Source organism: Vulpes vulpes, chromosome 4 (genome assembly GCF_048418805.1).
Source record: "Vulpes vulpes isolate BD-2025 chromosome 4, VulVul3, whole genome shotgun sequence".
In the NCBI taxonomy this organism is placed as follows: domain Eukaryota; kingdom Metazoa; phylum Chordata; class Mammalia; order Carnivora; family Canidae; genus Vulpes; species Vulpes vulpes.
This window is the reverse complement of record NC_132783.1, coordinates 119,835,053-119,861,760: the sequence shown is the minus strand read 5'-3', so window position 1 is coordinate 119,861,760 and position 26,708 is coordinate 119,835,053. Positions and strand designations below refer to the sequence as shown.

Sequence of the window (26,708 nt, the reverse complement as noted above, 5' to 3'; positions counted from 1 at the left end):
AAGCGAGCAGCTACAATATCTTTAGCCCAGTTACTCTGTACTGTGTTTGTTAGGTGGAGACAGGAATATATTTGAAAAGCTGGCATTGGAAAAATGAATAGAATAGAACTAGAATTTTTCCGGTGACAGGAGTGCTCTAAGTCCTTGTTTCATATACAAAGTCCCAGTCCAATATTTGCAGAAGAGCAGTTCAATAATAGCACTTTAACAGTGCTTGGGATTCTAGACTCTCCTTTAAATGCTTTCTATAATTTAACTCTGATGGAGGCACTATTAATATGTCCATTTTGTGTATGGGGAATGTGGGGCACAGATACTGCACAGCAGGTGACAACTAGAGAATGCAAATTCAGGCAGTGTGGCCCCCAAAGTCTATGTCCTTTACCATTCTCTGTACAGCTTCTCAGCCCAACCACTGGCTTTGCAGCCATCTCGTGTACGTGTGCCAAGCTCTGGAAACAATGAGGCCCACAACCCAGCAGGCACTATGACACACCATGCTTTGTCCTGTAACAGATCCAGGAACCAAGGCCTGAGGCAGGGCCGGCTGGCCCATTAGCACATCTGGGCCAATGCACAATGGTTACCTTAGCCAGCCCAGCAGGAGCTGGATTTCAGCCACACTTGCCCCCTAGGCCAGGCACCTCTGCAGCATCCAATGGGTCTAATTGTCTAAGACAGCCCCAAGAGCAGCCCTGGAAGGAGCTTCAATTCGGTTTTGGTAGTGAAAGGCTGGAGAAGAAAAGACTTAATGAGACGAGGAGGGAAAGGGGAAACTCCCCAACCAAAAACTATTTCTGCAATCCTAGCTCTGATGATTATAAAAAGGTAGAAGGTGGGGGGGAGGGGCGGGGGGGGGCAGAATCATACAGGCCATTCAGCTTTATGAACACATCCAGATTACTATGCAGCAGTTCCAGACACTGCACGAGCAGACTAACCTCCCAGGCTGCCCTGGCAAAACAGTGCTAAGCAGGCCGCCGTAAGAAAAACTGACTCCACGAGCTGAGACCAGACTTCAGTCCAGTTGGCAGGCATCAGCCTGGGCCATCTTCAACAGCTTCTGGACTCAGCACTTCAGACCACCAGTTTTCTGCCCTGGGAGTCTGGTGCCAGCAGGGGCCCTGACCCTGGGAGCCCCCCAAAGAGATGCGGCTTGTGTGACAGATACAGCAACCAAGTGCCCCGAGAGTCCAGTCTCCTCTCTTTCCAGGGACCAGGACATCCTTGGAAGCTCAACTCCTCTTAGCAGAAAAGTATAGGCAGAGGGTCTTAAGAACTGAGCTGTGGTTTTCTTTACCTGAACTGGCACCCCCTCCATAGCACAACTAGCTTAGACTTAACCTTCTCCCAACTACCTAACCAGAGAACTGCTACATCAAATGCTTTTTGGGAAAGCACCTACCTGATTCCATCATCTTTCACATTACAGTTACCCTTACTTCCATGTCTCTGTGCCTCCTCTCCAAGCCGTCCTTGCACAAGCCCCCCTCCCTAGCCTTTCCAGAGAGCCCTCTGCTGAGGTATATTTCCTTAAGCAAGCTGATTAACCTTTCTAGGTCTGTTTTTAACATCTGAAAAATGAAGCTGATACTAGCATCTACCTCATAGGGCCCTTAGAAAGTACCTGACAACCTTGAGAGCTTTATGCTAAGTGAAGTCAGAACCACAACAATGATAGGACCTCACTTCTATGGACTCAGAAAAGGCAAAAACAAGCTCACGTATATAAAGAACAGAATAGTAGTTGCCAGAAGCAGGGTTTGGAGGGTAGCAAAATGGGTAAAAGGGGTCAAAAGCTACAAACTTTTTAGTTTTATAACTGAAGGTCCTACGGACGAATATATAGCATGGTTTAGTTCATGATACTGTATTGCATTTTTGAAAGACAGCAGATCCTGGGATCCCTGGGTGGCGCAGTGGTTTGGCGCCTGCCTTTGGCCCAGGGCGCGATCCTGGAGACCCGGGATCGAATCCCACGTCGGGCTCCCGGTGCATGGAGACTGCTTCTTCCTCCGCCTGTGTCTCTGCCTCTCTCTCTCTCTGTGACTATCATAAATAAATTAAAAAATTAAAAAAAAATTAAAAAAAAAAAGAAAAAGAAAGACAGCAGATCCAAAAAATTATCACAGGAAAAAAAAATTGTAACTATGTAAAGATATTAACTCAATTTAGTGTGTTCATTTTGCAATCTATACAAATATCCATTCATTGTGTTGTATACCTCAATTATACCTCAACTTTAAAAAATACCTTCATTGTTGATATTGGCAAGCACTTTCTGCTGTGACAATGAGCAAGAGGAAGATGAGCAGAGGAGAGGTTGTCAGCACTGTTGTAGAGTACATGTATTATTTCAGTGAATCGTCATCAAACCCAAGGGCGAATGACCCTTACTATCCCCCACTTGACAGAGGAATAAAGTGAAGCACTCAGAAATAACTTGCCACAGATAGAGTGAAGACGGTGAAGCCAGGCCGCTTAACCCGGCAGTGTGGTAGGTGAACCATGAAATTCTTCTACACCTGCAAGAGCTTTGTGAAACATCCCCTCCACGGTGTGGCCTACCTCAATTCTCTGGAGATCATCATGGCTCTCCACACCACTCCTACTCCTCTCCAGGCTCAGGACAAGGAGGGGCACCTGGATGGCTCAGTTGGTTGTGTCTGACTCTTGGTTTCAGCTCAGGTCATGATCTCAGAGTCTGGAGATGGAGCCCCGCATCAGGCCCCATGCTAAGTGGGGAGACTGCTTCTCTCCTTGCCCTTTGCCCCTCCCCCAACTTGTATTCCTTCTTTCTAAAATAAATCTTTAAAAAAAAAAAGAAAAAGACTAAGGACAATGAGTTCTAGTATCTAACACGCTTTACTTCTCCTTGTCAATAACACTGACTGACCTTCACCTCATTCGCTGAGGATATCTGAATCTGACTCAGCCTCTCAGTCGGAGTCCTGCCATGGTCCTGGCAACTCTGTCATCCATGAGCATGCTCCATTCAACACCTCGGTCATATTTTTTCTTCCCCTAACCTCCCATCCTTTCCACTTCCAACCAAAGCCCCACTAAAGCTTCCCCTCAGAGAACAGCTCTACCTCTCCGATCTTAAGTTCATACAACCTTTTGTCTGACCGCACTGAACTCTCTACCTCCAGTTTTCTGAGCATTTACTCCCAATGACACCCGTCATTCAGCCTCATCAAGACCACCAGTCCCTTGTGCATCCTGTACCCTCTATGTGCCCTTCCTTCCAATAACTCAATTCATGGTTCATCGCTACAACCATTGTCTTTGCCATTGTCCTGAATTCCTCTATTCTATTATCCACTCATTGACTCACGTTGGAAAAAATCTGACCCTTATTAACCTAACTGCCTACCTCTTGAAACCTATGCCCAAATAGCTACATCTGGAAGAAAAAAAATTCACAACCCTGCCAAATTTGGGTCATTGTTCAGTCATGGCTTCTGATGTCAACAGTGCACAGAGACCAACGCTTCAGGATCCCTGGTCATCCACTCACCCTTGTTCAGTCCTACTCAGCTCAAACCCCTCCCCCACCACACTGCAGTCCCCATCAGCCAAATGACTTCCTATTCTACTTCATCAGCATTTATCCACCTTAAATTTGGCCCCAGGGTAAGAGGAAAGCTGCCCACTCACCCTCCCCACCCCTCCAGCTCTGGTTCTGTCCCCATCCCCCTTATGGTGCAATTCCTTGACAGACCTCCACTGCAAGCAGCCTCAACGCCTTGCCTCCTACTAGGCCTGAGCACACCGTGGCCCATGTCACCACAGACACGAATCCAGTGGCCACTTTTCCATCCTTGTTTTTAGGATCTCTGGGCAAACTGAACACAACTGGCCACTTCCTCCTTCTTGAAAGGGTCGGTCTTCCTTTTCAGCCTGCTTGACTCCACACTTCCCAGGTTTTCTTCCAACCTTTCACTTCTCTCTCAGCCTCCTTTTCTGGCTCCTTTCCTTTTCTCTGATCCCACTAAAACTGTGTGCCTACTGTGCCAGCATTAACCAAGGCACTGGGCTTCCTGGGGATTCTTCTCTTCCTGCTCTGCATGATCCTCCCCTGGGATGAGTTATGTTCACGGCTTCAGGGACCATCTAAGTGGTGAAGACCAGAAGGTCAGACATTAGCCTGACCGGAGTTCCAGTTCTAGCTCCACTGCACTAGGGAGGGGCAGGACCCTCCATTTTTCTGGACCACAGTTTTCTAATCTCTAAAATGATGACAGTAATGAATAATTCATGAAAACCACTTAACACTGTGGCTCCCACATAATATAGTACAGTATATGGCAAGTAACAACAAAGTGACCTATTGTTTTTTAACTTCAAGAGTCGTCTCTGAGCTCCCATATACCTACGTAAAACCTCAACTCGGATTTTGCACAAGTAGCAAAAACTCAGTAACACCAAGATCAAATTCCTCATTTTCCCCTATCACGCCATTCCTTCAAGTGTTATCTACCCCAGTACGTGACCCCATTAGTCACCCCTATACCTGTGGTAGTTTTAAAAGATGCCCACAAATTCTTGGACTTCCTCCCACCAAGAGGTGGCTTCCATATCCTGCCCTTGACCCTGAGCTTGCCTGTGTGACTGCCTTGATGAACAAGATGAAGTCCAAGTGGCGCTGTGTGGCTGCTGAAGCTAGGTTAGAAAAGATTGGCAGCTTCTGCCTTGGTACATTCACAGTGAGCCTTCAGCCTGGATGTAAGAAGTACAACCACCCTGATGCAGCATGTAGAGACACCACATGGGGAGAGATGCCGCAGGAGTCTACACTCTTCCAGTGCCCAGCTATTGGGCTGTTCCAAGCCCAAAAGCCAGACAAGCATATGAAGAAGACTTGAGATGATCCCAGTCATCATTTGATTGCAGCTTCATAAGGGATCCTGAGCAAGAACAGCCTAGCTGAACCCAATTTACCTCCAGATGCATGAGTCAAAATAGTTACTGTGTTAAGCCCCTCTTTGAAGGTGGTTTGTAAATGCAATAATAGATAACCAGAATAATGCTCAAACCAAAACCCTAAAGATTATCCCTAAAATCTTTGTTCTCACCTTCTATATCCGACACGATATACAGAATTCCAGTAATTTTTTTTTAAAGATTTTCTTTGAGAGCATGCATACAAGCAGGGAGAGCTACAGGCAGAGGGAGAGGGAGAAGCAGACTCCCCGCTGAGCAGGGAGCCCAACACTGGGCTCGATCCCAGGACCCCAGGATCATGATCTGAACAGAAGGCAGATGCTTAACTGACTGAGGTACCCAGGTGCCCCCAATTCCAGCAATTCTTAAAAGCATCTTCTTTTGCACATCTGTCCTGCTCCTACCTGGTTGTGAGTACCATAGCTTCCTTCCTAAATCAGGACATCATCTTCCTAACTGGTCGTCTTGCTCCAGTCTGGCCTCCCTTTCCAACCTTTCACAAGACAGTCAGATGTGACCAGGTCAGTCTCGGCGAACTTTGAAGGTTCCCATGATGCGACCATAGCTGGGCTCTACAGCTCCATGTGTATCCACTGCTCCCAACTCTGCTCCAGCCACACTGAGCCCTGGGAGCTCCTTGGAGTGATGGAGTTACTTACCCCAGGTCTCTGCACAAACTGTTCTTTCTGCCTGGCCTTCCCTATCACTGGGCCAACTTAACTTCAACATTGCAGATTAAAAATGACTCCTCTGGGAAGCTCTCCCAGGCCCTCAAGTCTAGGTTAAGTTTCCTTTCAGACACTCCCTCAATAATCTTTATTTCCCTCTAAATGGAATATGCTACTCCAAAATGTAATTGCTTCTTTTTCATCTCCAAGAGTGTAAGTTCCCTGACAATAGGCCAATGGCTCACTCACTTGTACATCCCTAGTGCCAGGACCACATCAGAACATAAAAGGCTCATAAAAATTAGAGTTGTTTCAGTAAATGACTGATAAATTACATCAAGGCAACTCTATCACTTAAGAAATAAAATAAGAATGGAAGAAAGATAGCTATTCCAGGAAGGATGTAAAAAGACTAAAAAATTCTGAAATGAAATAAACATCTGAGATTACCTAATTAATCCCATCTTTTTATAGATGAAGAAACAAGTTAATGAGACTGACTGGCTTGCCCAAACCTCCACACCTGGCTGGTAGCAAAGCCAGGAACAACAACAACAACAAAAAAATCAAACCAATTAAGTCCCATGGTACCACTTTAGCATGTCAGAATTTAAGTGAATCACATGACTGAATAGTGCAGAATTTCAGAATATGGCCAGTAACTTCTCGAAATTAGAGATCCACCTTATAATCTTATATTATTCTTAGGCCTGAACATATGGAAGTAGCTTTGGGCAACTTTAAATTTATTTGGAGTACACACCCATCAGAATGGGTAGATAGAAGGATTGACAATACTTGGTGAGGATACAAAATAACTGGAACTCTTATACTGGTAGAAATCCAACTGGTATACCCACTTCAGAAAAGTGTTTGCCAGTAGTTAGTAGACCTGAACATACATATACCCGATGAACCTGAAATTACATTCTACCAATAAAGATTAATATTTCCACCAAAAATATGTGCTAGAAAGTTTATAGCAGATTCCCAATATCCTCAAAGTGAAAACAGTTGAAAATGTCCAACAACAGAATGGGTGGACTAGTAATGATAGATTCATAATTACATTGCAACAAAAAGAACAAATTACTGATTCATACGATGTGGATGAATTACACAGGCATGCTGAGTGAAAAGAAATCCTATGTGTAGCTGTTATTCCATGTATATGAAATTCAAAATCATGCAAAACTAACCTATATCAGCACTGCCCAGGAAGGGACACAAGAGTGTCTTCTGGAGCACTGGAAAGGTTTTACATCTCCATTTTGGGGGTGGTAAGATACAGGTACATACAAATTTATCTAGCTCTACCTATAAGACTTGAGGTGTTACTACAAGCACACGATTAAAATTGAATAAAAAATTAGAAAAAAGATAAGGTGTTCTGTACAGATAATGTGCACATTATGTTCAATGTAATATAATGTATTCTCATTCAACTCTCAAAAAAGCCATTAGTTTTGTAAATAAGATTCTTTAGAAGTCATAATTGATATCCTAAAAAAATCTGAATCAGAATAGGAAGAAAGAGGGAATAAAAAGTGACAGTTAAAAACTAACATTCTTTTTGGGACTTTTTATAGAGCAGACCAAAAAAATATGTTTTATCCAAGGTCAAGGACAACTTTTTAATGTTCAGCTCTTAAAATGTACATAAAAAGGATAATGGTTAACTCCACAGAAATTGTACACTGCCAGTTTGGAAGAGGGAAAAAAAAAATCCCCAAAGTATCACTGATGCAGGGCAGGAGATGGGGGAAAAAAAAATCAAGGATGTATACACTTTGTCTACACCTCCATTGATACCATTACATTGAGTCATATGGACTCCTACCAATCAGTATAGAAAAATCTAATGCGATTTTTTTAAAGTACAGTTTATTATGGTTTTTTTTGTTTGTTTGTTTGTTTTAGTTTATTATGTTTTTATCAGTGCTAATCATCACAGAGGCAAACTCTGAAGCTGTCTGGATTTTGCACACAAGAAGATTGTGGGTTCAGAGTGATTTGTCTTAAGCCAGGTTCCCAGGATTTGGTGTTTTAAGAAATTTGTACAATCTAAATACATACACACACACACACACACACACACTCATACAAATAAACTTGAGGACTAATACAGGAATGTCATCTTTTTATTCTGCTAGGTAATGACATTTTGAGAGGGACACTATCATTCACTATCATTTCAGAACGGACCATATATTCTAACATCTACAAGAAGTTGAAACAATGTTTCAAGTTTAAGTCTGTAGATTTATAATTACTTTGCAATACTTTCCCAATTTTTCCATTTTGCTGTGGGCGGGTATTTGGAAAACACCTTAGATCACGCAGGAAATAGATGGGATATCTAGGAATCAAATACAGAACTTCAAAGTTCTTTTTCTTCTCTGTTGCAACAGAAGGTAGATTAAGATCATGGACATGTCAGCAACCCTTATAACAACCAAGGCAGTTGTGATGACTCTTCCTCCTGACCCTCAGTTTCCTCAATCACAAGACAGAAATAAAAACTACTACACCTCTCAGGGTTGACAAAAGGGCTAAAGGAAAAGTAGAATCCCACATTAAACACTTCCTGCAGAATCAGAGAGTAAATTCTTTTTTTTTTTTTTAAGATTTTATTTATTTATTCATAAGAGACACAGGCAGAGGGAAAAGTAGGCTCCATGCAGAGAGCCCAACATGGGATTTGATCCCGGGTCCCCAGAATCAGGCCCTGGGCTGAAGGTGGTGCTAAACCACTGAGCCACCCAGGCTGCCCGAGAGTAAATTCTCAATAAACATTAATCATCATCGTCACAAACTTTATTTCATAACTAACACTGGCTGATTCTATGTACTGTACTAAGTATATTACTAATATTAATTTATTTAATCAATATCAAAAGCTTTAAAATGCAGGTACCTTTTGACCTTACAACTCTACTTCCAGAACATGATCATAAAGCAGAAACACCCCAGAGGATTAGAAACACTGCATGTAATAATCCCACTTTTAGAGATTTGCCATGCAATCTGCATATTAAAGGCTGTACAAGAAACTTGTTTTACTTTGATGCAGTTTTTAAACTTAGTTGGCACTGGAACTGTTTTTTGTAGTAAGACTCATTTAAGTATCACAGAACCAGCACTCCTTACAATACATTAGCAGAAAATATCCAGAATTTATGCATAATATTAATCTCAAAAATGCAACAAACATAAAATATTTAATGAAAAGTGATTAGTCAAGAAAATTGTCAGTATATAATGCAGAAAACTAAATAAGAGAGACTTAAATTGTATATATTCATAGAAGTAAAAAGTAGGTTACAAGAGATCTTCATTATGATGCAGGGCTGAAAATATCAAATGGTTTTCTGAATTACTCGATTACAATTTTCCCCTCACTAGGCATTCCAAACTTCCTTTTACTTTAATATGCTACCAAAATAATCTCAGTCCTTACCTAGGCCAGAATAGGTGTATATATGTGTTAATAGGATTACACTGATTGTCATCAACTGTAAAACCAAAATCCTAATACTGAAGTGCAAATAAAATTTCATTTCTAGGATTGTGTAGTACTAACAACATATTCAAACCATGCATCAAAACCAACACTTATTTCCCTCTGAGCTGCTCACAAAATCCAAATGAGATCCCTACATATAAAAGCATAAATGATATCCAAACCAGAAACAAGAAACACATATCTGATATACATATGAGCAACATTTAGTGATCTCACAAACAGAAGTTTCAAAAAGGCTGGGATGTTACAATTTCTATAAAATTATATTTAACATATTGTTAGTATATTCCTTATACATACATGCAAATGTAAAAAATACAAAAACAATGCATGATAATGATACCCACTAACTTCAGTATAGAGAAGGGGAGCAGCAGGCTTTAGCTCTAGCCTTAAAGTTTTTTTGTTTTTAAAAAGCAGTTTTTGAGGTTAAAATGGTAAGAGGTTAACAACTGTTAATCAGGGAGGGAGGTACACAGAAGTAGGTTTTATTTTCTGTACTTTTCTGAATATTTGTATTCCAAATACTTGTATTAAAAATAAAACTTTGAAGGAGCTATATTTTGTTTTAGCTCCTGACTCCATGATTAGGAGAATGCTTAGGAACTGGTAGAGTCCTTCTGTGCTTCAATCAATGTTTCTGGCAGGACTCTATAGACTGTCATCTATGACAGTGAGGCCACAGAAGCAGCTACCCTGTTGAAAAAAAATGCAGGAATCCCTCTTGGGGAGACATGGACACAATTACTCAAGAGAAGTCAGTCCAGAGGTCAGAATAGTGCCCAGCAAATCTGGGTACAAAGGAACTTGATAAATGAGACTGGCCTGCAAATCCAACTTTTCAAATGGTTCCTCTCAAAAGCATGTAGGTGTGTTTGGCATGTAGGTGAGCCAAAAAGCAGAACACCAACGTTTATGCAAAAAGAGTGGAGGAAAGTAGTTAAAGAAATGAAAGCAAAATCCCTGAGTAAGCTGGCTCACCTGAAGGCACAAACCCACACACCTGGCCCAGCAGAACTGGGCTGTCGCTATACTCCTGGGAGGGCCTCTCCCCAGAAACCAGGGGACAGCAATCAAGTGATCCCTTGATTGCCAGCATGGTGTCTGATTCATGCTGCTCCACTAGTCCTCTCAACAATTATTAGCAGGTAGGCAATACTGATTGCTTCCAGGCATCAGTTGAGGCTCACTGAGCCTCAACTTCCCTGTTTTCTAAGGCATTGTGTTCTAAGTCAATAGCATCTGGTCAATAGGACTGATGGGAGGATTAAGTTTGGTGACAGGAATAAACCACTTTGCACCATACTCGGTACGCAGTCCCCTCTGTTTCTGGTGGTGGTGATCAAGATAGTCCAAGACTCTGCCGGACGCAGGTGCCAAACTCCGATGGTATCACCCTGGAGCCATTCAAGGGCTATCCACATGTCTTTAGCACTAGAAGTCAGAACTGGCTACATGATTTTTGAGGCCCAGAGTAAAATGAAAATGTTTGTAAAACATCAAAGATTACGGCATTGGTAACCACGGAGCATTAAACCAGGTGTGGGGCCCTTCGAAACTTCATCCCCCGTGGCCACACGCACTTGAAGGCAGCCCTGCTACAAGTAGAAGTGCTCAAACACTTTGTAGACACTTGAAATGAAGGTCAACAAGAACTGAGCTTCCTAGACTCATCCAAACACTGGAAGCATTTGGGCAGATGCCAGGGGGAGAGCCACAGCAGAACTAAAAGGGACTGTAGACTTGAAAATAAAAGCCCACCATTAATTCAATTTGTGAGAAGTTATCAAAGGAAATTGCTGTTTCCTTGTTCTCTGTGATACCCTTACCAGAACTTCCTTAAAAATCTTTCCTTCTTTCCAGTATACCTCAGAAATAAAGTACTTATAGTGAATTTTGGGGGACTTTGCCCAACTGAAATCTGTAAGCAAGAGGCTACTTGGGGCCTAGTGTCTGCTGGGATGGCCTCCCTTCCCCAGGCAGCACGTGGTAAAGGAGCCCAGCAGAAGTCAGATGATCTGACAACTAGGCCCTTGGTCTCAGTGACCTCTTTACAAAAGAACTTGTGACAGGCAAGAAGGTGCCCCTGCAGTGACAGTAGGGGGTTGAAAGAGGTGCCCTAGCAATCCATTTGTGGTCACTTGATGAAACAGGAGATGCTGAAAGTCCATCAACTCCGTGACCAGAGTCAGGACATTGTAGGACAGGAAGCTCAGGACACATTTCTTTATATCCAGTCATTTAGCAAAGCCAAGTCCTTGAGAAGGAGGGGACATCAGTCAGCCTCCTCAACGCCCCTGGTTTTTTAGCCTCACTTAAGCAGCAGCATAGTATCTATGTGCAATGTAAAAATGTCAATAGTCTCCCAATACCTTCAACACTAGGCTGGAAGGGAAACCACAACCCCAGCTCTATTATTTGTCAGTATGAACTTGGGTAAAGGACACCATCTCTCTGAGCCTCATTTCAATGCTGTTACGCAGGGAAGCATTTACAAAGTTGTCTGGCACACCATAAGTGCTCAATAAATGTTAACTGACTTACCCTCACAACTCATGCTTAACTCCCTCCACCATACCTAACCCAGCATGCCAACAAGCACTTGCCTTAGGCTCCCAGAGGGCATGTATCATTTCTCCTGTGGGTCTTTTCATAGACTCCCACATCAAGACTTAAGACTGCAGCAAAAGCAGCTGGAGAAAGAGAACTAATGCCTCTACATCAGAGTTCCTGCTTAATGGTACAGACGTTCTTCAAACTTTTTTGCCATGACAAGTGCAGATGGTAGATCTGTGCTTGCATTATTTTAATCTTATAATTAAAAGAATATTTACAGAACTCTCCAATTGTAGTTAAGACTAAAAAATGTTTGGCCTGGTGTTGTAGTCAATTTGACCAGAGTCAGAACATACAACTTATAAATGTTCAGAGTCATTAAGGGTTAAAAATAGCACACTTTAAATTTCACTGAGCACCAGATAAAATCCAAACGTGCCTTCACTCCTCTTCTCAAATAGGCACATTTACAGTTGACTGGTTCTTTGAAGTAGATCATGAGTTTCTGTTCTTGGTCAGTTGGTTTTATTCTATAGATGAGTTGGTACTTGTGCTGACCTATCCTACCCACTGACACACAATTTTTTTTTAAAGATTTTATTTATTTATTTGAGAGAGAGAAAGAGCATAAGCTGGGTGAAGGGCAGAGGGAGAAGCAGGCTCCCCGATGAGCAAGGAGCTTGATGTGGGGTTCAATCCCGGGCCCCTGAGATTATGATCTGAGCCAAATGGAGATGCTCAACCAACTGAGCCAGCCAGGTGCCTTGACACACAAATATGGATAATGGCAGGTACAGCCTAGGACCAAGAAACTAGGTCAGGTTCACCAATCTATATGGGAAATCAAGAACCCTGGCCTTAAATTCCAAACAAAATATACAAATGCAGTGATCATTAGTTAACTATTAGCATCCAAGACTAATCAACCATTTTCAGTTGTCACGTTTGTCACACTAAAACCCATAATCTGGGTTTTAGTTCATAATGAAACAAGAACATGTAAAATGAGAAACCTACCAGAAAGCCAGGGGCACACCAGAAGCTGCCCCCTCTCCGATGCACCGTATGATACCTGTCCTGCCACTGACTGACTCCTAGCGCCACCTGCCTGGCAGTCCTACAGCAGGGAGACCTCAGCTGGGAGCTCATCCCTCCAAGACTTTCAGGGCCATGCACAAAGCATGGGTTCCATGAATATCTGTGGAATCAATTACAGATTGTTTTTGATACTTACAAAAATCACATTTTGATATTTTCAAGGATCTTATGACATCTTGCCTGCTGATTACCACTTTAAGGCTATTCCATATACTGGCACTAGTTTAGAAGCTAGCCCAGCATTTACCAGAAAGAAGTCATTAAGGTCTTAAGGTAGAAGAATAAGCAATGTAATCATAATACATTAACATTTTATATCTGGAAAAAATGTTTATAAATCCCTTTCCCTCCTTATCTCATTTAATCATCCTAGGCATTACACAAAGCAGACCAAATTTTACTGTTTTGATGGCAGAAGGGGGAAAAGGGTAAAATTCTAACCAATCAACATGAGCTAGGGCAAAAAGAAAAATTTGAAACCGAAAGGAACCTAGAAGTTGATCTAGTCCAACCTTCAAGGAAAACCTGGTAGATGGGTTTCATTACAACTTGATTTTCTCCTACCTTATTCAAAAAGCTCTGCACATGGTCTCACTAGTTCTACCTGTCAAAAGAGAGTGAGGCCAATTCTGCCTGTTGGAACAGTAGCAAAATTTTTACCCATGGACTGGACAGATAAGAACATGGCCTTTAAAACCCATCATGAAGAAAAGGCGTATGGCCTTCTAAGCCAATTTCCTTAACTGGAAAACATGAGATTTTTATATTTAAATTGCCACCCAGGCTAAAAAGAGTATCTTGATAATCTTGAAGTGTAAAGGATACATTCTGCATTCCCCAGAACAAAACACCTAATCCAAACAGATTTTATCTCATCTCAGTTTAGAAGCTGGTGAGAAAAGTAGTACTGGCCCTCAGTCTCATTCATTCAGTTCAACAAATACTAGACACTGGGTGATATTTATTTAGAATTAGCAAACTACCACTATATCCCTGAACTGATTTAAAACCCCTATCTTGAATATTAAGGAATTACTCTTCTCCCTCACCTTATTGGTCACCTAATTGAGGACATTTCTCTTATGAAAAATCAACAGCAACCTTAAAGATCAGCTTCGTCATTTGTTTCAATACCCACAGTCCTATTAAAAGCTGTTAAAAATAGCACTCTACCTTTCTCTCATTTCTTTTCCTTTCTAATTTCTTCCAAATAAAAAAGGTTAAGTGATGACATCCTATCCAAAGAACAATGGATAGACAATACATACACACAGCTCCTTCTTCCAGCTTCCAACAGCAGCAATAAGAAAAGTCAAGCACCGATTTAAAAAAAGAAAAGATAGCATACACCAGTATTCCTGTCGAGTACATAGACAAGGAACTCTAGCCCACCAGCTCAGCAAAATCTGAAGAGCCAATTTCATTGTAATGAAAGGAGCATTTTTTTTTTTTTTTGCAAGTCAAAGAACTTGAAAATTGACTTATTTTAGAAACAAGATCCCAGATGCAGTCAACAGAATTTATTAAAAACCAATTTCTGGGGGAAATAAAATCAACACCATATAAAGATTATACATAAGCAAATGAGTCAATTTGAAAGGCAAGAAGAGAGGAATGATGTATGGCATTCATTTTCTCAGAGTTAAGAAATACAAAATATTGCCTCTGAAGGGTTGTTTCTTTTAACTGAAATTGGATAGAAAAACAGGCCTTCATGTTTAAGGCTTTTCTTAAATGTTTTCACAGGAGATACTTGGCACACTCATAAAAACTGACTTATTGAAGACCTTTTTTTCTCATCTTCAATGATTAGCCAATGATTTTTACATAACAGTTTCACTACAGTTGAGTTTTTCTTAAAGCTGAACGTAACAAGATATTTTTTAGTACCAATGCAATAGAGTGTGGGGGCGTGGCAGGTGAAACCCAAAGGCTGTGTCAAATTTGGGGCCCACTGATTTTACCACAAACCTGTTAGTAAACTGAAAAAGAAATTAATCTGCCTTTAAGGTACCCTAAAAGTCTCACTAACATTCACCAACTTTAGATAATCCAACTAGAAATTAACCAGTTTTCAATCCCCAAACCCCAAATGGTTTGCTGGTTTTGGCACCTCAGCTTTGTGATACTATTTGTAAATTTAAAACTCATCCACTAAAGAAATGCATACGGGTATCAGAACCACCAGATTTTAGGAACTACTTAAGTACCCAAAATTAGCTTTCGGTAGTACAGGTAAGGTCACCCTTTCCTATTTGGAATTAGCCTCAACAACTTTGGCTTTGAGTGGACTGCAAAACAAAATCGTAGTATTGTTTCTTCTAAGACAAGCTACAAAATAATCAGTTCCTTGATTTAGAAAATCTAAGAAACACTTGGCAACTCTTAACCTTCATGGCACTTTGAATTTTAAAGACCACACATAATCAGATAACCTCCTTAACTGGCTCCAGGTGTGGGTGGATAATGTCCCTTTATCACAAAGATAACTGACATCAACAAATGAACAAAACAGAATTTGAACTCAATTTTTTTTTTTAATCTCTGCTCAATTCACAAGGTCATGCATTAACTTCAATCACCATCCTTTCCCCACAAAAAAAAAAAAAAAAAAAAGGACAAAAACAAGCCATTAAGCTTTAGGGGGAAACGTTTCCTTCATAGAAACTACAGAGTGAGTCCAAATACAAGAAAACATTAAAAAACCGTCCTTGCCCAGCGTTTCTTGATCATGAAAGCTTTCACAGTCTTTCTTAGAACAGCATTAAGTTTAAATTCCTAGAAGGCACTGGCAAATCTCTGCCAGACCGATCTACAGTAAAACCGACTGCATGTGTCCAACAAGATCACAGAAGGGCCAATGTTCTCAACCAGCTACTGCAACTCCACATAACAGCAGTTTGAGCTGTTACACGGTAAACCTGGTAATTGTGCACGATCGAACACAGCCAATGTCAGTGAGGTGCCCCTGGAACACAAACACGCAGCTCTGGGGAAACAGAATTTCTGGAACAATACAGGATGCTTGCATAATTCCAGAAAAACACGAGTGCATTATTAAAACCACGTTCAGCCCCCAGCATCGCGCTGACACTTCGCACCCAAACTTCTCAGCACAAGCCCGGCCTAAAAACACGGCTTGGGATCCTGGGTTAAAAGCCACATGCGCCCAGGACAGGAACAGTGGGACAATGCCCGCCCCTAGCCAGTCCCAACCGGGCGGCGATGTAGTTTAGCCCCGTCTACTTTACGGTAATGTGCTTTTAAACCCTGGCCGCGACCGAGGTCACAGCGTTAGAGACCTAATAACAACCAAATGACCGGGGCTGCCGGGCACTTAGTGAGCCATTCTGGTTATGGCTCTTTAATAGTACCTGGAGTTCTGCTAGAGGGAGAGCAGAAAACTCCAGCCTCCCCGGAAAGAAAAGTCCTTCGCGGGGAGCGCAGGGGGAAGCCAGGAGCCGGGTCGCGGGCAGAGGACGCCCCGCCGCCCCGCCGCCGCCGCCCCGTCTCGCCCGCGCCCCCAGCGCGCCCCTCTCCCGGCCGCGAGGTGGCCGGGGCCGCACCTCTACCTGTCAGCTCCACCACCCCCGCCGCCCGCCGGGTCCCCGCACAGCCCCACGGCAGGCTGCGGGAGAAAAGAACCCCAAAGGCATCCCATCCCAAAGAAAGAAAGCAAAAAAGGCTGCTCCTCCAGGCGGAGGGACATCGGGCACGTCGGGTTCCGAGCAGCGACACGCCACCCCTGCCCCGCACCTACCAGATAATCCATGTACAGAAACGCCTCAGTTATCCGGAGATCAGACATCCGGCAGCCTAAAGCATCCGGAACGGCTCCGAACCCGGAAAAAAAAAAAAAAAAAAAGGCAGCTTCTTCGGCTGCGAGCGAGCAGCCCCTGGAAAAGCCAGCAACGACGAAAATAGCCGAGAGCGGCCGAGCAGCCGAAGATGACACCAGGGGCGCGGCGATTGGCCGGGCGGGCGGGCGGAAGGAAAGGAGAGCGCTCATTGGCTGCGGTGCCTATAAAAGGCAGGCCGCGGCGGGCGGCGGCGGAGAAGCGCGGGAGCGGCAGGGGCGCTGGTTCCTGTGAGGCGGCCGGAGGGCGGGGGCGGGGGCGGCGCAGGCGGAAGAGCGAGCCGGGAAGAGCGGAAAATCGGCCGGTGCTGCAAGAGCCCGGGTCCTGCGCGCTTCCGCAGCCGCCCGCCCGGTCGGGCGGAGCGGCGCAGGACTGTGCTCCCCGGCGGGAAAGCCCTGGCGTCCCCTCCTGTCCCCCGGTAGGAAGCCAGCCCTGAGGCGGGAGGCGTGGTGGCGGCCGCCGCGCCCGTTAACGCCGCTCTCCGGGGTGATTTCCCGCGGGCTCCGCGGCCTCGAGAAAGCACCTGAGGGGGCGCCTCGGGAACGTGCTGTGCGCGGGCGGCCCGGTGACGGGGCGGCCCCGCCCCTCAGCCCCTCAGCCCCTCAACCCCTCAGCCCCTCAGCCTGAGGGCGTGAACCTTCGACCCGGGCAGCTCCAGCCCGGCGTCCCTCGGGGTACACAGAGGCTTAGGACACAGCCCGAGGGACCCCGGGAGGCCGCCCTAGAACGCCAGGCTGCCCTCAGGTCTCACCGCCCACCACGTGAAGGGGAGGGGGAGGGACGCGGTAGCAGACCTCCAGCCCCGGAAAGCGGAGTCCAAGGACTCTGAGCACAAACCCGTCACCCCGAAAGGAAATGAGCCACCGAGCAAGCAGCTCCCCGACACGACCCATGTGACCTAGTCCTGTGGCCCGCCGTCCCGGCTAAGAGGTAAGAGCTCAAGCAGGGGCACTGGAGACTTATTTACCAGGAAACGCACAAGACATTGGCATTTCGTTGTTATCCGTGAAGGGGCCAAGAATCCGTCAAGAACCCAGATTTAAAAACAAAACCCACCCTGGGTGTTCCTGTATTTTAAGATTCGGGCCGGACCACCCCCCCCCCCCCAATGCCAGACCTACCAGCGGAGGCTCCCATGACTGAGGTACCAGCGCCGCGCCACCCCCCACGTAGTTGGCGAAGGAAGCGATAGCTCTCGCCCGCCCGCAGTATTAGGTCTTCCACAGAATAACGTTGAAGAGTGAAACTTCAACTGAAATCTTCCTGAAGAGAACTGCCTGACTGTATAAATGTTTTAGGGGTTGCATTTTTAATTTAATACACACACCCTTTTTTCTTTTTAATCTTCAAGAATGGATTTCCAGGGACCCCTGGGTGGCTCAGAAGTTGGGCGTCTGACTTCGGCTCAGGGCGCGATCCTAACTAAGGTCCTGGGATCGAGTCCCTGCGAGGAGCCTGATTCTCCCTCTGCCTGTGTCTCATGACTAAATCTTTCAAAAAAAAAAAAAAAAGTGGATTTCCATACTTTGAGTTTACCTGCAGCTGCCAAGCAATGGAATTCACCCTAGGGATGGCTCAGTGGTTTAGCACCTGCCTTTGGCCCAGGGCATGATCCTGGAGTCCCGGGATCAAATCCCACAGCAGGCTCCCTGTATGGAGCCTGCTTCTCCCTCTGCCTGTGTCTCTGCCTCTTTCTCTCTCTCTCTCTCTCTCTCTCATGAATAAATAAAATCTTAAAAAAAAAAAAAAAAGGAATTCACCCTAAATATGCAGGCGTGCAGCCCCTCACAGGGAGCTTCATTCAGGTTAGTGAGCCCTGTGATTTGAGGTAATGAAACTGTTACATCAACTAAACTTTGAAGATTCCTGTGGCCGGAGGATTTTTTTGAACTAACTAAAGGACAAATATACACTTAGTACAGAACTTGACTTTGTTGATCAAAGATTTATACACAAAGTTGTGTAATTAAACCTCTGTGGAAATTTCAATGACTTGCCTGTACAGGGGCTAACTTGACTCCATTGCATTAACCCATTGGATTCAACTTTGATTGACTTACCAGAATGAATGCCAAGAACACACAGATTTAGAAGAGATTTTGACCTGGATTGTAAAGTGATGAGCTTCCCTAAACATACAGCACAATTGGTTGAAACGGACTACAGAAGTTGCAATCATCTCAAATCTGCCAGCAAAATAATTCAAATAGACCAGAAATCTTTTGGGTTTGGGTTTTTTTTTTTTTTCCTTTCCATTAATAAGCATGTTGCAAATAAGATACAGGGCTTGAGTCAGTGAAGAGACACTTTTGGTCCATTGTCTTACTGATAATTGAGGTCTTAACTACTGCCAGTCAGACTCGTGAACAGCCTGTTTCTGACAGTGGGGAAAATAACCACTCAGGTGCAGCTGGCTTCTGCCTTCCTTTAAAGCTAACCATAAAGAATCCTCAGCAGAAGTTCATTTAGTTAAATATGATCCATCCTACTTCTAAGAATGAGTAAATGGGCTCAAAGCAGGGAGATGAAAAAATTTACTTCAAGTTACAAAGTTTGCACCAATGGATTCACCATATTCCACACTATTTGTATATTAATTCTGACACCAAGGAAAACCTGTGTTAGAATTTTTTTAATACATCAAAGCAGCAATGTACAGAATACTATGGAAAGAGGCCAGATGTCCATCGACGGATGGATGGATGAAGAAGATGTATATATACACAATGGAATATTACTCAGCCATCAAAAAAATTAATCTTATTATCTGCATCAACGTGGATGGAACTAGAGGGTATTATATGCTAAGCAAAATAAGTCAGAGAAGGAATTTATCATATAATTTCACCCACAAGTGAAATTTGGGAACAAAATAGAGGATCACAGGAGAAGGGAGGGAAAAATTAAATCAGAGAGGGAGACAAACCATAAGACTCTTAACTATAGGAAACAAACTGAGGGTGGCTGGAAGGGAAGGGAGGAATGAGGTAATTAAGTGATGGGCATTAAGGAGGACGTGATATAATGAGCACTGGGTTATTACATGCAATTGATGAGCCACTGAACTCTTCCTCTGAAACTAACATGTTAATTGAATTTAAATAAAATTTTTAAATCCTGTGTTACCTTTTGGAAAAGAATCTTCAAAAACCTTAAACTTCAGAACTCCATATGGAGCACATTTTTCCAGTTAGATGTTAGCTTTTTCAAAGGTGTATACACATCCCAGGAGACAAACTTGATTAATTGGTATGAACAGATACCATACTACCCACATGTAAAGTGCATTCTTAGCTGATGGTTGTTGCTACTGGGTAGTCACCCCAATATGTGCTTTATAAAGCACGGAGAGGTTAGAATGCATTCACTTCACCATACGCCAGTTAACAGACTACGGTCTTGAATAAGGCATGATCTATTAATATAGCTCTGCCTTTGCTCTCAGTAAAAGGAATGACCCACTTTCAGACACCTAACATGTATAAACCCATGAGGCAATTGCATTACCACACAGACTTTGAGAAAAGAGGCTGTCACTGTTGCCTGTCAAAAGCAAGGAGAAATTCTTTTGACAGTCTATAGTCTACAATTCTATGAAGATTGCTGACTAGCTGGATTTAGAGGAAACTTTGTTGAAGTGTCACTTGTAGGAAACAAATGCATTTTGCAACTTGGTCTTCCAAATTCTATCCGGAAAAACCAACATATCAATGACTATTTCCATCTACTGTTTTTTGCTGTTTGTTGTTGATGTTAAGAATATAGTCTTTACTAGTTTTGTATCATGCACTCACTTTACATAAACATCATATCCTGAAATTTCATAAATGTTTCATGACTATGTAAAGCTCTACTATATAAACATACTATGATAAATTCCTTATTAGATACTATTGTAAATATTGCAGTGAATATTTGCTTGTAGGATTATTCACATCTCATACGAATGATTATTGATATTCTAGAAATGATTATTGGTACAAAGGGTATGAGCTTTTTTAATACTCGTTTTTATACTAGCTTAGAGCCTTTCCCCTGCCACCAAATCCAAAGTAGGAAATGTTCTTCCTCATTCTTGCTTTGAGTATGTGCATTAATAGCAGAGAGATAGTGTCTTTCATTAGAAAGACTCAAACTATGGACATTTTTTCAGAAATGGCAGTATCCGCTGAATTCTGCAGAAGTCATTGAGCACTTTGCACTCCAATAACTTCTAGGACCTGAAAATGTTTTCTTCAGTCCTGCTCTTCTTGTTCCAGGTGGCCATCCTGACACCCACCCCCAACCACCTCTGATTTACCCTAGTCTCCTCCTCTGCTTCCTACATTTGAACAAAGTACTATTATGTCCAAGAAAATGAACCTCCTATGAAGCTGCTAACAGAACTTGATTCATAAATGAAAGAGGTTAGAAGTCTGAATTAAGAGGATTTTTTTGTTCCTGCTAGGTGGCCTACAAAACTAGAGGGGAACCCTAGCTGTAATGATAGGATTCTTGCAACTAGAAACTTTTAAGTCTTAAACATATCCATGTCAGCTTAAATTTGTTTTCTCTCCAGCAAGTTGATATTAAATCCCACATATTAATTTTTAAAGATTAGTAGCCATCCATCAATCATGAACATTTGCCACTACTTTAACTACATGAGGTTGGGTGGACCATTTGTTTCTTCCAGGGTTCTTTTTATTCAACTATAGAGTTGAACTAATTAAGGACCCTTTGAGACCTAGGAATCTATATTCCTGGTTGGGGAGCAAGGACTTTTCTTTTTTTCTTTTATTTATTTATTTATTTATGATAGTCATCACAGAGAGAGAGGCAGAGACATAGGCAGAGGGAGAAGCAGCCTCCATGCCTGGAGCCTGACGTGGGATTCGATCCCGGGTCTCCAGGATCACGCCCCGGGCCAAAGGCAGGCGCTAAACCGCTGCGCCACCCAGGGATCCCAGCAAGGACTTTTCTAAACAGAACTCCCTTCTTCCAGAAAGAATTTATTGGGCCTTGGAGTATGAAAGCAAGACAAGACATTTAAAATCAAGACCCACCTCTTAAAGTGGTAAATATATGAGAAAGAGATAACTAGACCTCATGAACAAAACTACCCAAGCACCAAATATTAAGAAGCTAGGTCAATCCATCTCAATATCTACCCAGGATCATTTAGTCTTAGACAGTACTGTGTTGCTGATTAGTTTCCTATTGGCACTGTGATAAATTACCACACACTTAAAGACATAAGACACAAATTTATTCTCTTCTAGTTCTGCAAGCTAGAAGTCCTGAGCCTTATGGGGCTAAAAAAGTAAGGCTCTGGCAGGGCTGGTGCCTCCTAGAGATCCCAGAGGGAGAGCTCTTTAGCTCTTCCAGCTTCTGGCTGTTTGCATTTCCTGGCTTTTGACCATATCACTCCAGTCTCTGCATCTGTGGTCACGTTGCCTTCTCTTCTATAGTCCAACCTCTTCCTGCTTCCGTCTTATATGGGGACTTGTGATTGTATTTAGGGCCAACCCAGATAATCCAGGATGATCTCCCTGCCTCAAAATTCTTAATTTATCACATCTACAAAGTCACTTTTGCCATACAAGGTAACGTTCACAAGTTCTACGAATTAAGACCTGATATCTTTGGAGCCATTATCTAACCTAACACCTTGATCTTATGATATACAGGAAAAGCAAATATTTCCATGGAAATCCAAAGTGACAAGCTCAATTTACTAATGCCTAAGGAATGAGATAAACTCCCAGTTTCAGAAAGAATTAAAACTTGGTGATGCAGCCCCAGGGTACTCTAATTATATTCAGACAGTTTATAATTCTATTTAGTTCTCAACTAGCATTTGAGTTTTTCTTCCCCTATTCATACTTAAAACAAAAAAACACCTTGAGGATTCACAGGATTTAAATGAGGATTTCACTCATTTAAAGTATACAGTTCAGTGCTTTGTGTATTTACAGACTTGTGCAACTATCATTTTTAGAACTTTTTTTAAAGATTTGAGAGAGAGAATAAGCATAAGCAGCAGAAGGAGAGACACTCTGGAGCAGATTCATGCTCAGCAAAAAGCCTGATACAAGCTGGATCTCAGGACCCCGACTGAGATCATGACCTTGAACCAAAACCAAGAGTCAGATACTTAACCTACTGTGCCACCCAGGCACCCCTAGAATATTTTAATCACCTCGAAAAGAAACCCTGAGGGCAGCCCGGGTGGCTCAGCGGTTTAGCGCGGCCTTCAACCCAGGGCCTGATCCTGGAGACCCAGGATCGAGTCCTATGTCGGGCTCCCTGTTTCTCCCTCTGCCTGTGTCTCTGCCTCTCTCTCTCTCTCTTTGTGTGTGTGTGTGTGTCACATGAATAAATAAATAAAATCTTTTTAAAAAGAAAAAAAAAAAGAAACCCTGAATCTTTGAGCTATCACTCTACACCCCCTACCTTCACCCTCAGCCCTAGAAAACCACTAGCCCACTTTTTCAAGAGACTTCTGTTCTAGACTATTATATGAAGGAAATCCTATGGTATGTGGTCTTTGGAGTTTGAGCTCTTCCACTTTGCATAGTGTTTAAGTTTCATCCATGTCATAGCGTATACATTCCTTTCTATGGCCAGATAATATTCCATTGTATGGACATAATGCATTTTGTTCATCCATCATCTACTGATGGACATTTGGATTGTTTCTATCTCTAAGCATTTTTTAAATCATGTCCCTCTACTTTTTCTCTTTTGCTCAGAACAGTATTAGCTTTTTCTTCAAATCTCTTCCTCTTCCTTTGTTGTCCATATGTAAACTTTCTTCATAGTAGTATTGTTCTAGAGCAGTTGGTCTAAATATGAATGGTATTTCTTTCAACTTTAACTTAGTTCTTTTAAAATTTTGTTTCCCATGGTCTGATTAGTCCTTCACTCCTCAAATTCTTGAACATTAGCTTTTTTCTATTATGTTCTTATTCCTATAAAAGGATAGATTTCTGAACATATTTTAACTGTGTTGTGTTCAAAGTGTTTTTGAACCTTCTGCAAGATGAAAAGTCTGAATCGCTTTATCCTACATGACAGGAAATAGTACATTAAGTTCCTTGGAAGTCTGAATAACCAAGAATCTAAGCCCTACTTGATATTTAAAAGATCAGGATGGTAAATCAGAAGAATCAGCTACATACCTTTGTGAAGTGCTTATTGCTCCTTGACAGGGATTTATTTCAAGAAGGCGGGGGGGGGGGGGGGGGGGGGGAATGGCCTTTGGAAAATAAAGGTGCTTTGGAGGCTGAGAACTATATATGGTCAGTTGCTTACTCATATTGAAAGATCAATTTTGACTTTAATAACCAAACCTTAAAAACCAATTCACATTGTATTATAAATCTGTTCTAACAAAAAATGCTTATAAAAGGTCCTTCGTGCACCCAAAAATCAATGAAACATACCTTAAAGCATGGAGCCCTAGGCAATGAAAGGTAAGTATTAATTCCCCAGGACCCTAATAATTTACAAAGATCTAGCCATTTCTTTTATTTTAAAAGCTAGAACTTATCAACTCTCTGTAAGAGAAACTGACAGGACTTCCCTAGTACCTGTGACCTGAAGAGCTCAGTGATTGCTTTTACAGTCTCACAGTTGATAACCCACATCATTCTTTTTATAGGGAATATATGATTTTCACACATCCCCCCCCTCCCCTGAATTCCTTCTTTTCTCAGCTGACTTTGTAGGAACTACAGATTTCATCTTGTTGTACGTTAGGGTCTTCAGAAAGCAAATGCTCAGAGTTAGGAGAGCAAAAGGTTTATTAAGAATTCACCACTGTGAGAGCTGCAGGACTTGTGGTGGGGACGCAGCAGAGATTATACACAGCTGACAAAGTCCCTACCAGTCTTAGGGGGAACTACAGAGTGAACGTTGCCCATTAGGGGAGTTTGTGTTGGGCAGAAATGGCTAGGCTATTATAGTACTAACATCTCACTCCATCACTGGTTGATGGCAACCCCATGAAAATTTCAGGACAAGCAAGACCTGGGCTTGGAGCCTGAAGTAGAACCTGAAGGAGCTGATAGCTGAAGATCTTCAGCTAATCATACTGCAAGTGAGTAGAGTCCTCTTGAATGCTACATCTCCATGTCAGCCTGTCAGAACTCTGTCATGTGTCAGAACTTCAACAGCCTGGCTCACATATAGCTCTTGAACCATTTATTTATTTTTAAAGATTTGAGAGAGAGTGCGTGAGCCAAGAGAGCACAAGCAGGGGGGAGATGCACCTGGTCCTCAGAGTTGGGAGAGATGGAAGACAAAATAGCTATAAGTCCTTAAAATGCACACTTGAGCCAATGGATATGCCTTACTCCATAAAGCCAGGTGACTACCTAAAAGGCCAGAGTGAAACTTAACCCCTGAGATTAAAGAGGGCTTGACATCAGGGATACCAGATGAAACAAAGGCAAAGAGAAAATTCAGTAGAGCTGGAATAAAGCAGAGGAAACCACCCAAAAAGATAAAGTTGAGCAAAGACCATTAGAATGTCAGCTTCGAACTCTAATACCCAACTTGTTTCTCCCAAACAAGGAGAAACGATAGCAACAGTGGAAAGACAAAAGAGAAGCGACAGCAATGGTGAAAAGAAATTATCAAGTAATTTTAGCAAACGTTCCACAACCCAAAACTATGTACTTCCAGACCAAAAAGACCACAAGTGTCCAGAACAGCGACACATTACCAAAAGAAACAACCACTTAAAAGCCTTCCTATAGAAGCACCACTCCAGACAGATTCACTATCAAATTTTATCAAATACTATAGGAACAAAAAATTCTAACCTTAAAACTATTCCAGAGTCGGTCTCTTCTAAGGCCTCAGTCATTACCTTGCAGATGGCTACCTCTTGCTATGCCCTCAGGTGGCCTCTCCTCTACATACCCTAGCTATCTCCCTGGCCTCACCTCTCCTTATAAAGGCTCCAGTCAGGTTGGCTTAGGGCCCACCCCAACAGCCTCTTTTTACTTAATTACCTCTTTAAAGGCCCCGCCTCCATATATACAGTCAGAAGTACTGGGAGTTAGGGCTTGAACCCATCCATAACTTTGGGAATGGGAAGATGAAACTCATCCCATAACAACATTCACTGGTGGCAATCTGAGGATAAAAAGGAATTTATTCAGAGTGATGAAGGATATCAACAAAAACATACAGTAAACCTATTCCGTGAGGAAACATTTAAAAGCCTTTGGTCAGAGAATAAACTGGTGGTTGCCAGAGGGGAGGGTGGGGGTGAAGGGATGGGAGGAATAGAAGGAGAGTAAGAGGTACAAACCTCCAGTTATAAGTCACAAGGATGTAATGTATAGCGTAGGGAATACAATCAATAATATTGTAATAATTTTCTCTGGTGATCGATGGTAACTAGACCTATCATAGTGATCATGTCACAATGTATAAGAAAACTGAATCACCATTTTGTACCTCTGAAACTAATATAATATTACATGTCACTTATGATTCCATTTTTTTAAAGGCCTTTGCTTTAAAGTCAAAGGGTCCAAAAAAGCAATGACTAACTTATATCACCACAATCACATGCCATGAGACAGCTAGTTTATAGAAGTCTGATCCAGTTAGCTAAACACTTAAGATCAAGCTTTGGCAACAGAAAGACCTAAGTTTCAAGGTACTTTATTAGCTACGTGACCTTGAGAAGGATATTTAACCTCTGAGACTCAGTTTCCCCACTTTTGAAATGGAAATAAAATATAGGTAACTGCCTACAAGTTGTTGTGAAGATTAAATACAATTTGGGGAACTCTAGGGTACTGGCTGTTATTCTTCTACGTCCTGAAAGCTTTGTCAGGGGCATCGTGTATTTCAACTATCATGCCTTTGACTTAGTTTGGAGAAGGGGAAGAATTCTGCTTCCACCACCGCCACCATTACCTAGGATCTCAGGAAAATAACTCAACTTTGGAGTTACAGTGTCATTTTTTAAAAGTTGATGAAATGAAATAAACAAAGCAAAAGGCTAAGCCAAAGAGCAGTGAAAAGACGAGATGGCTTTTGTCGATTGTTCTT

At 42.5% G+C, this 26,708-nt stretch overlaps 1 protein-coding gene across 3 annotated transcripts in view; it reads right to left on the bottom strand.

Annotated features, from left to right (window-relative positions):
- ARL15 (ARF like GTPase 15) overlaps positions 1 to 17,205 on the bottom strand; it is a 399,917-nt gene extending 382,712 nt beyond the window's left edge. Inside the window, exon 1 of one of the 3 annotated variants that reach the window (XM_026017011.2) lies at positions 16,556 to 17,205. In XM_026017011.2, coding sequence (XP_025872796.2) covers positions 16,556 to 16,804 — 249 coding nt within the window. In that variant the 5' untranslated portion in view covers positions 16,805 to 17,205. The remainder of the gene's footprint in view (positions 1 to 16,555) is intronic. The other 2 variants (XM_026017009.2, XM_072756933.1) reach the window with 2 other exon arrangements.
- Positions 17,206 to 26,708: the final 9,503 nt, after the last annotated feature.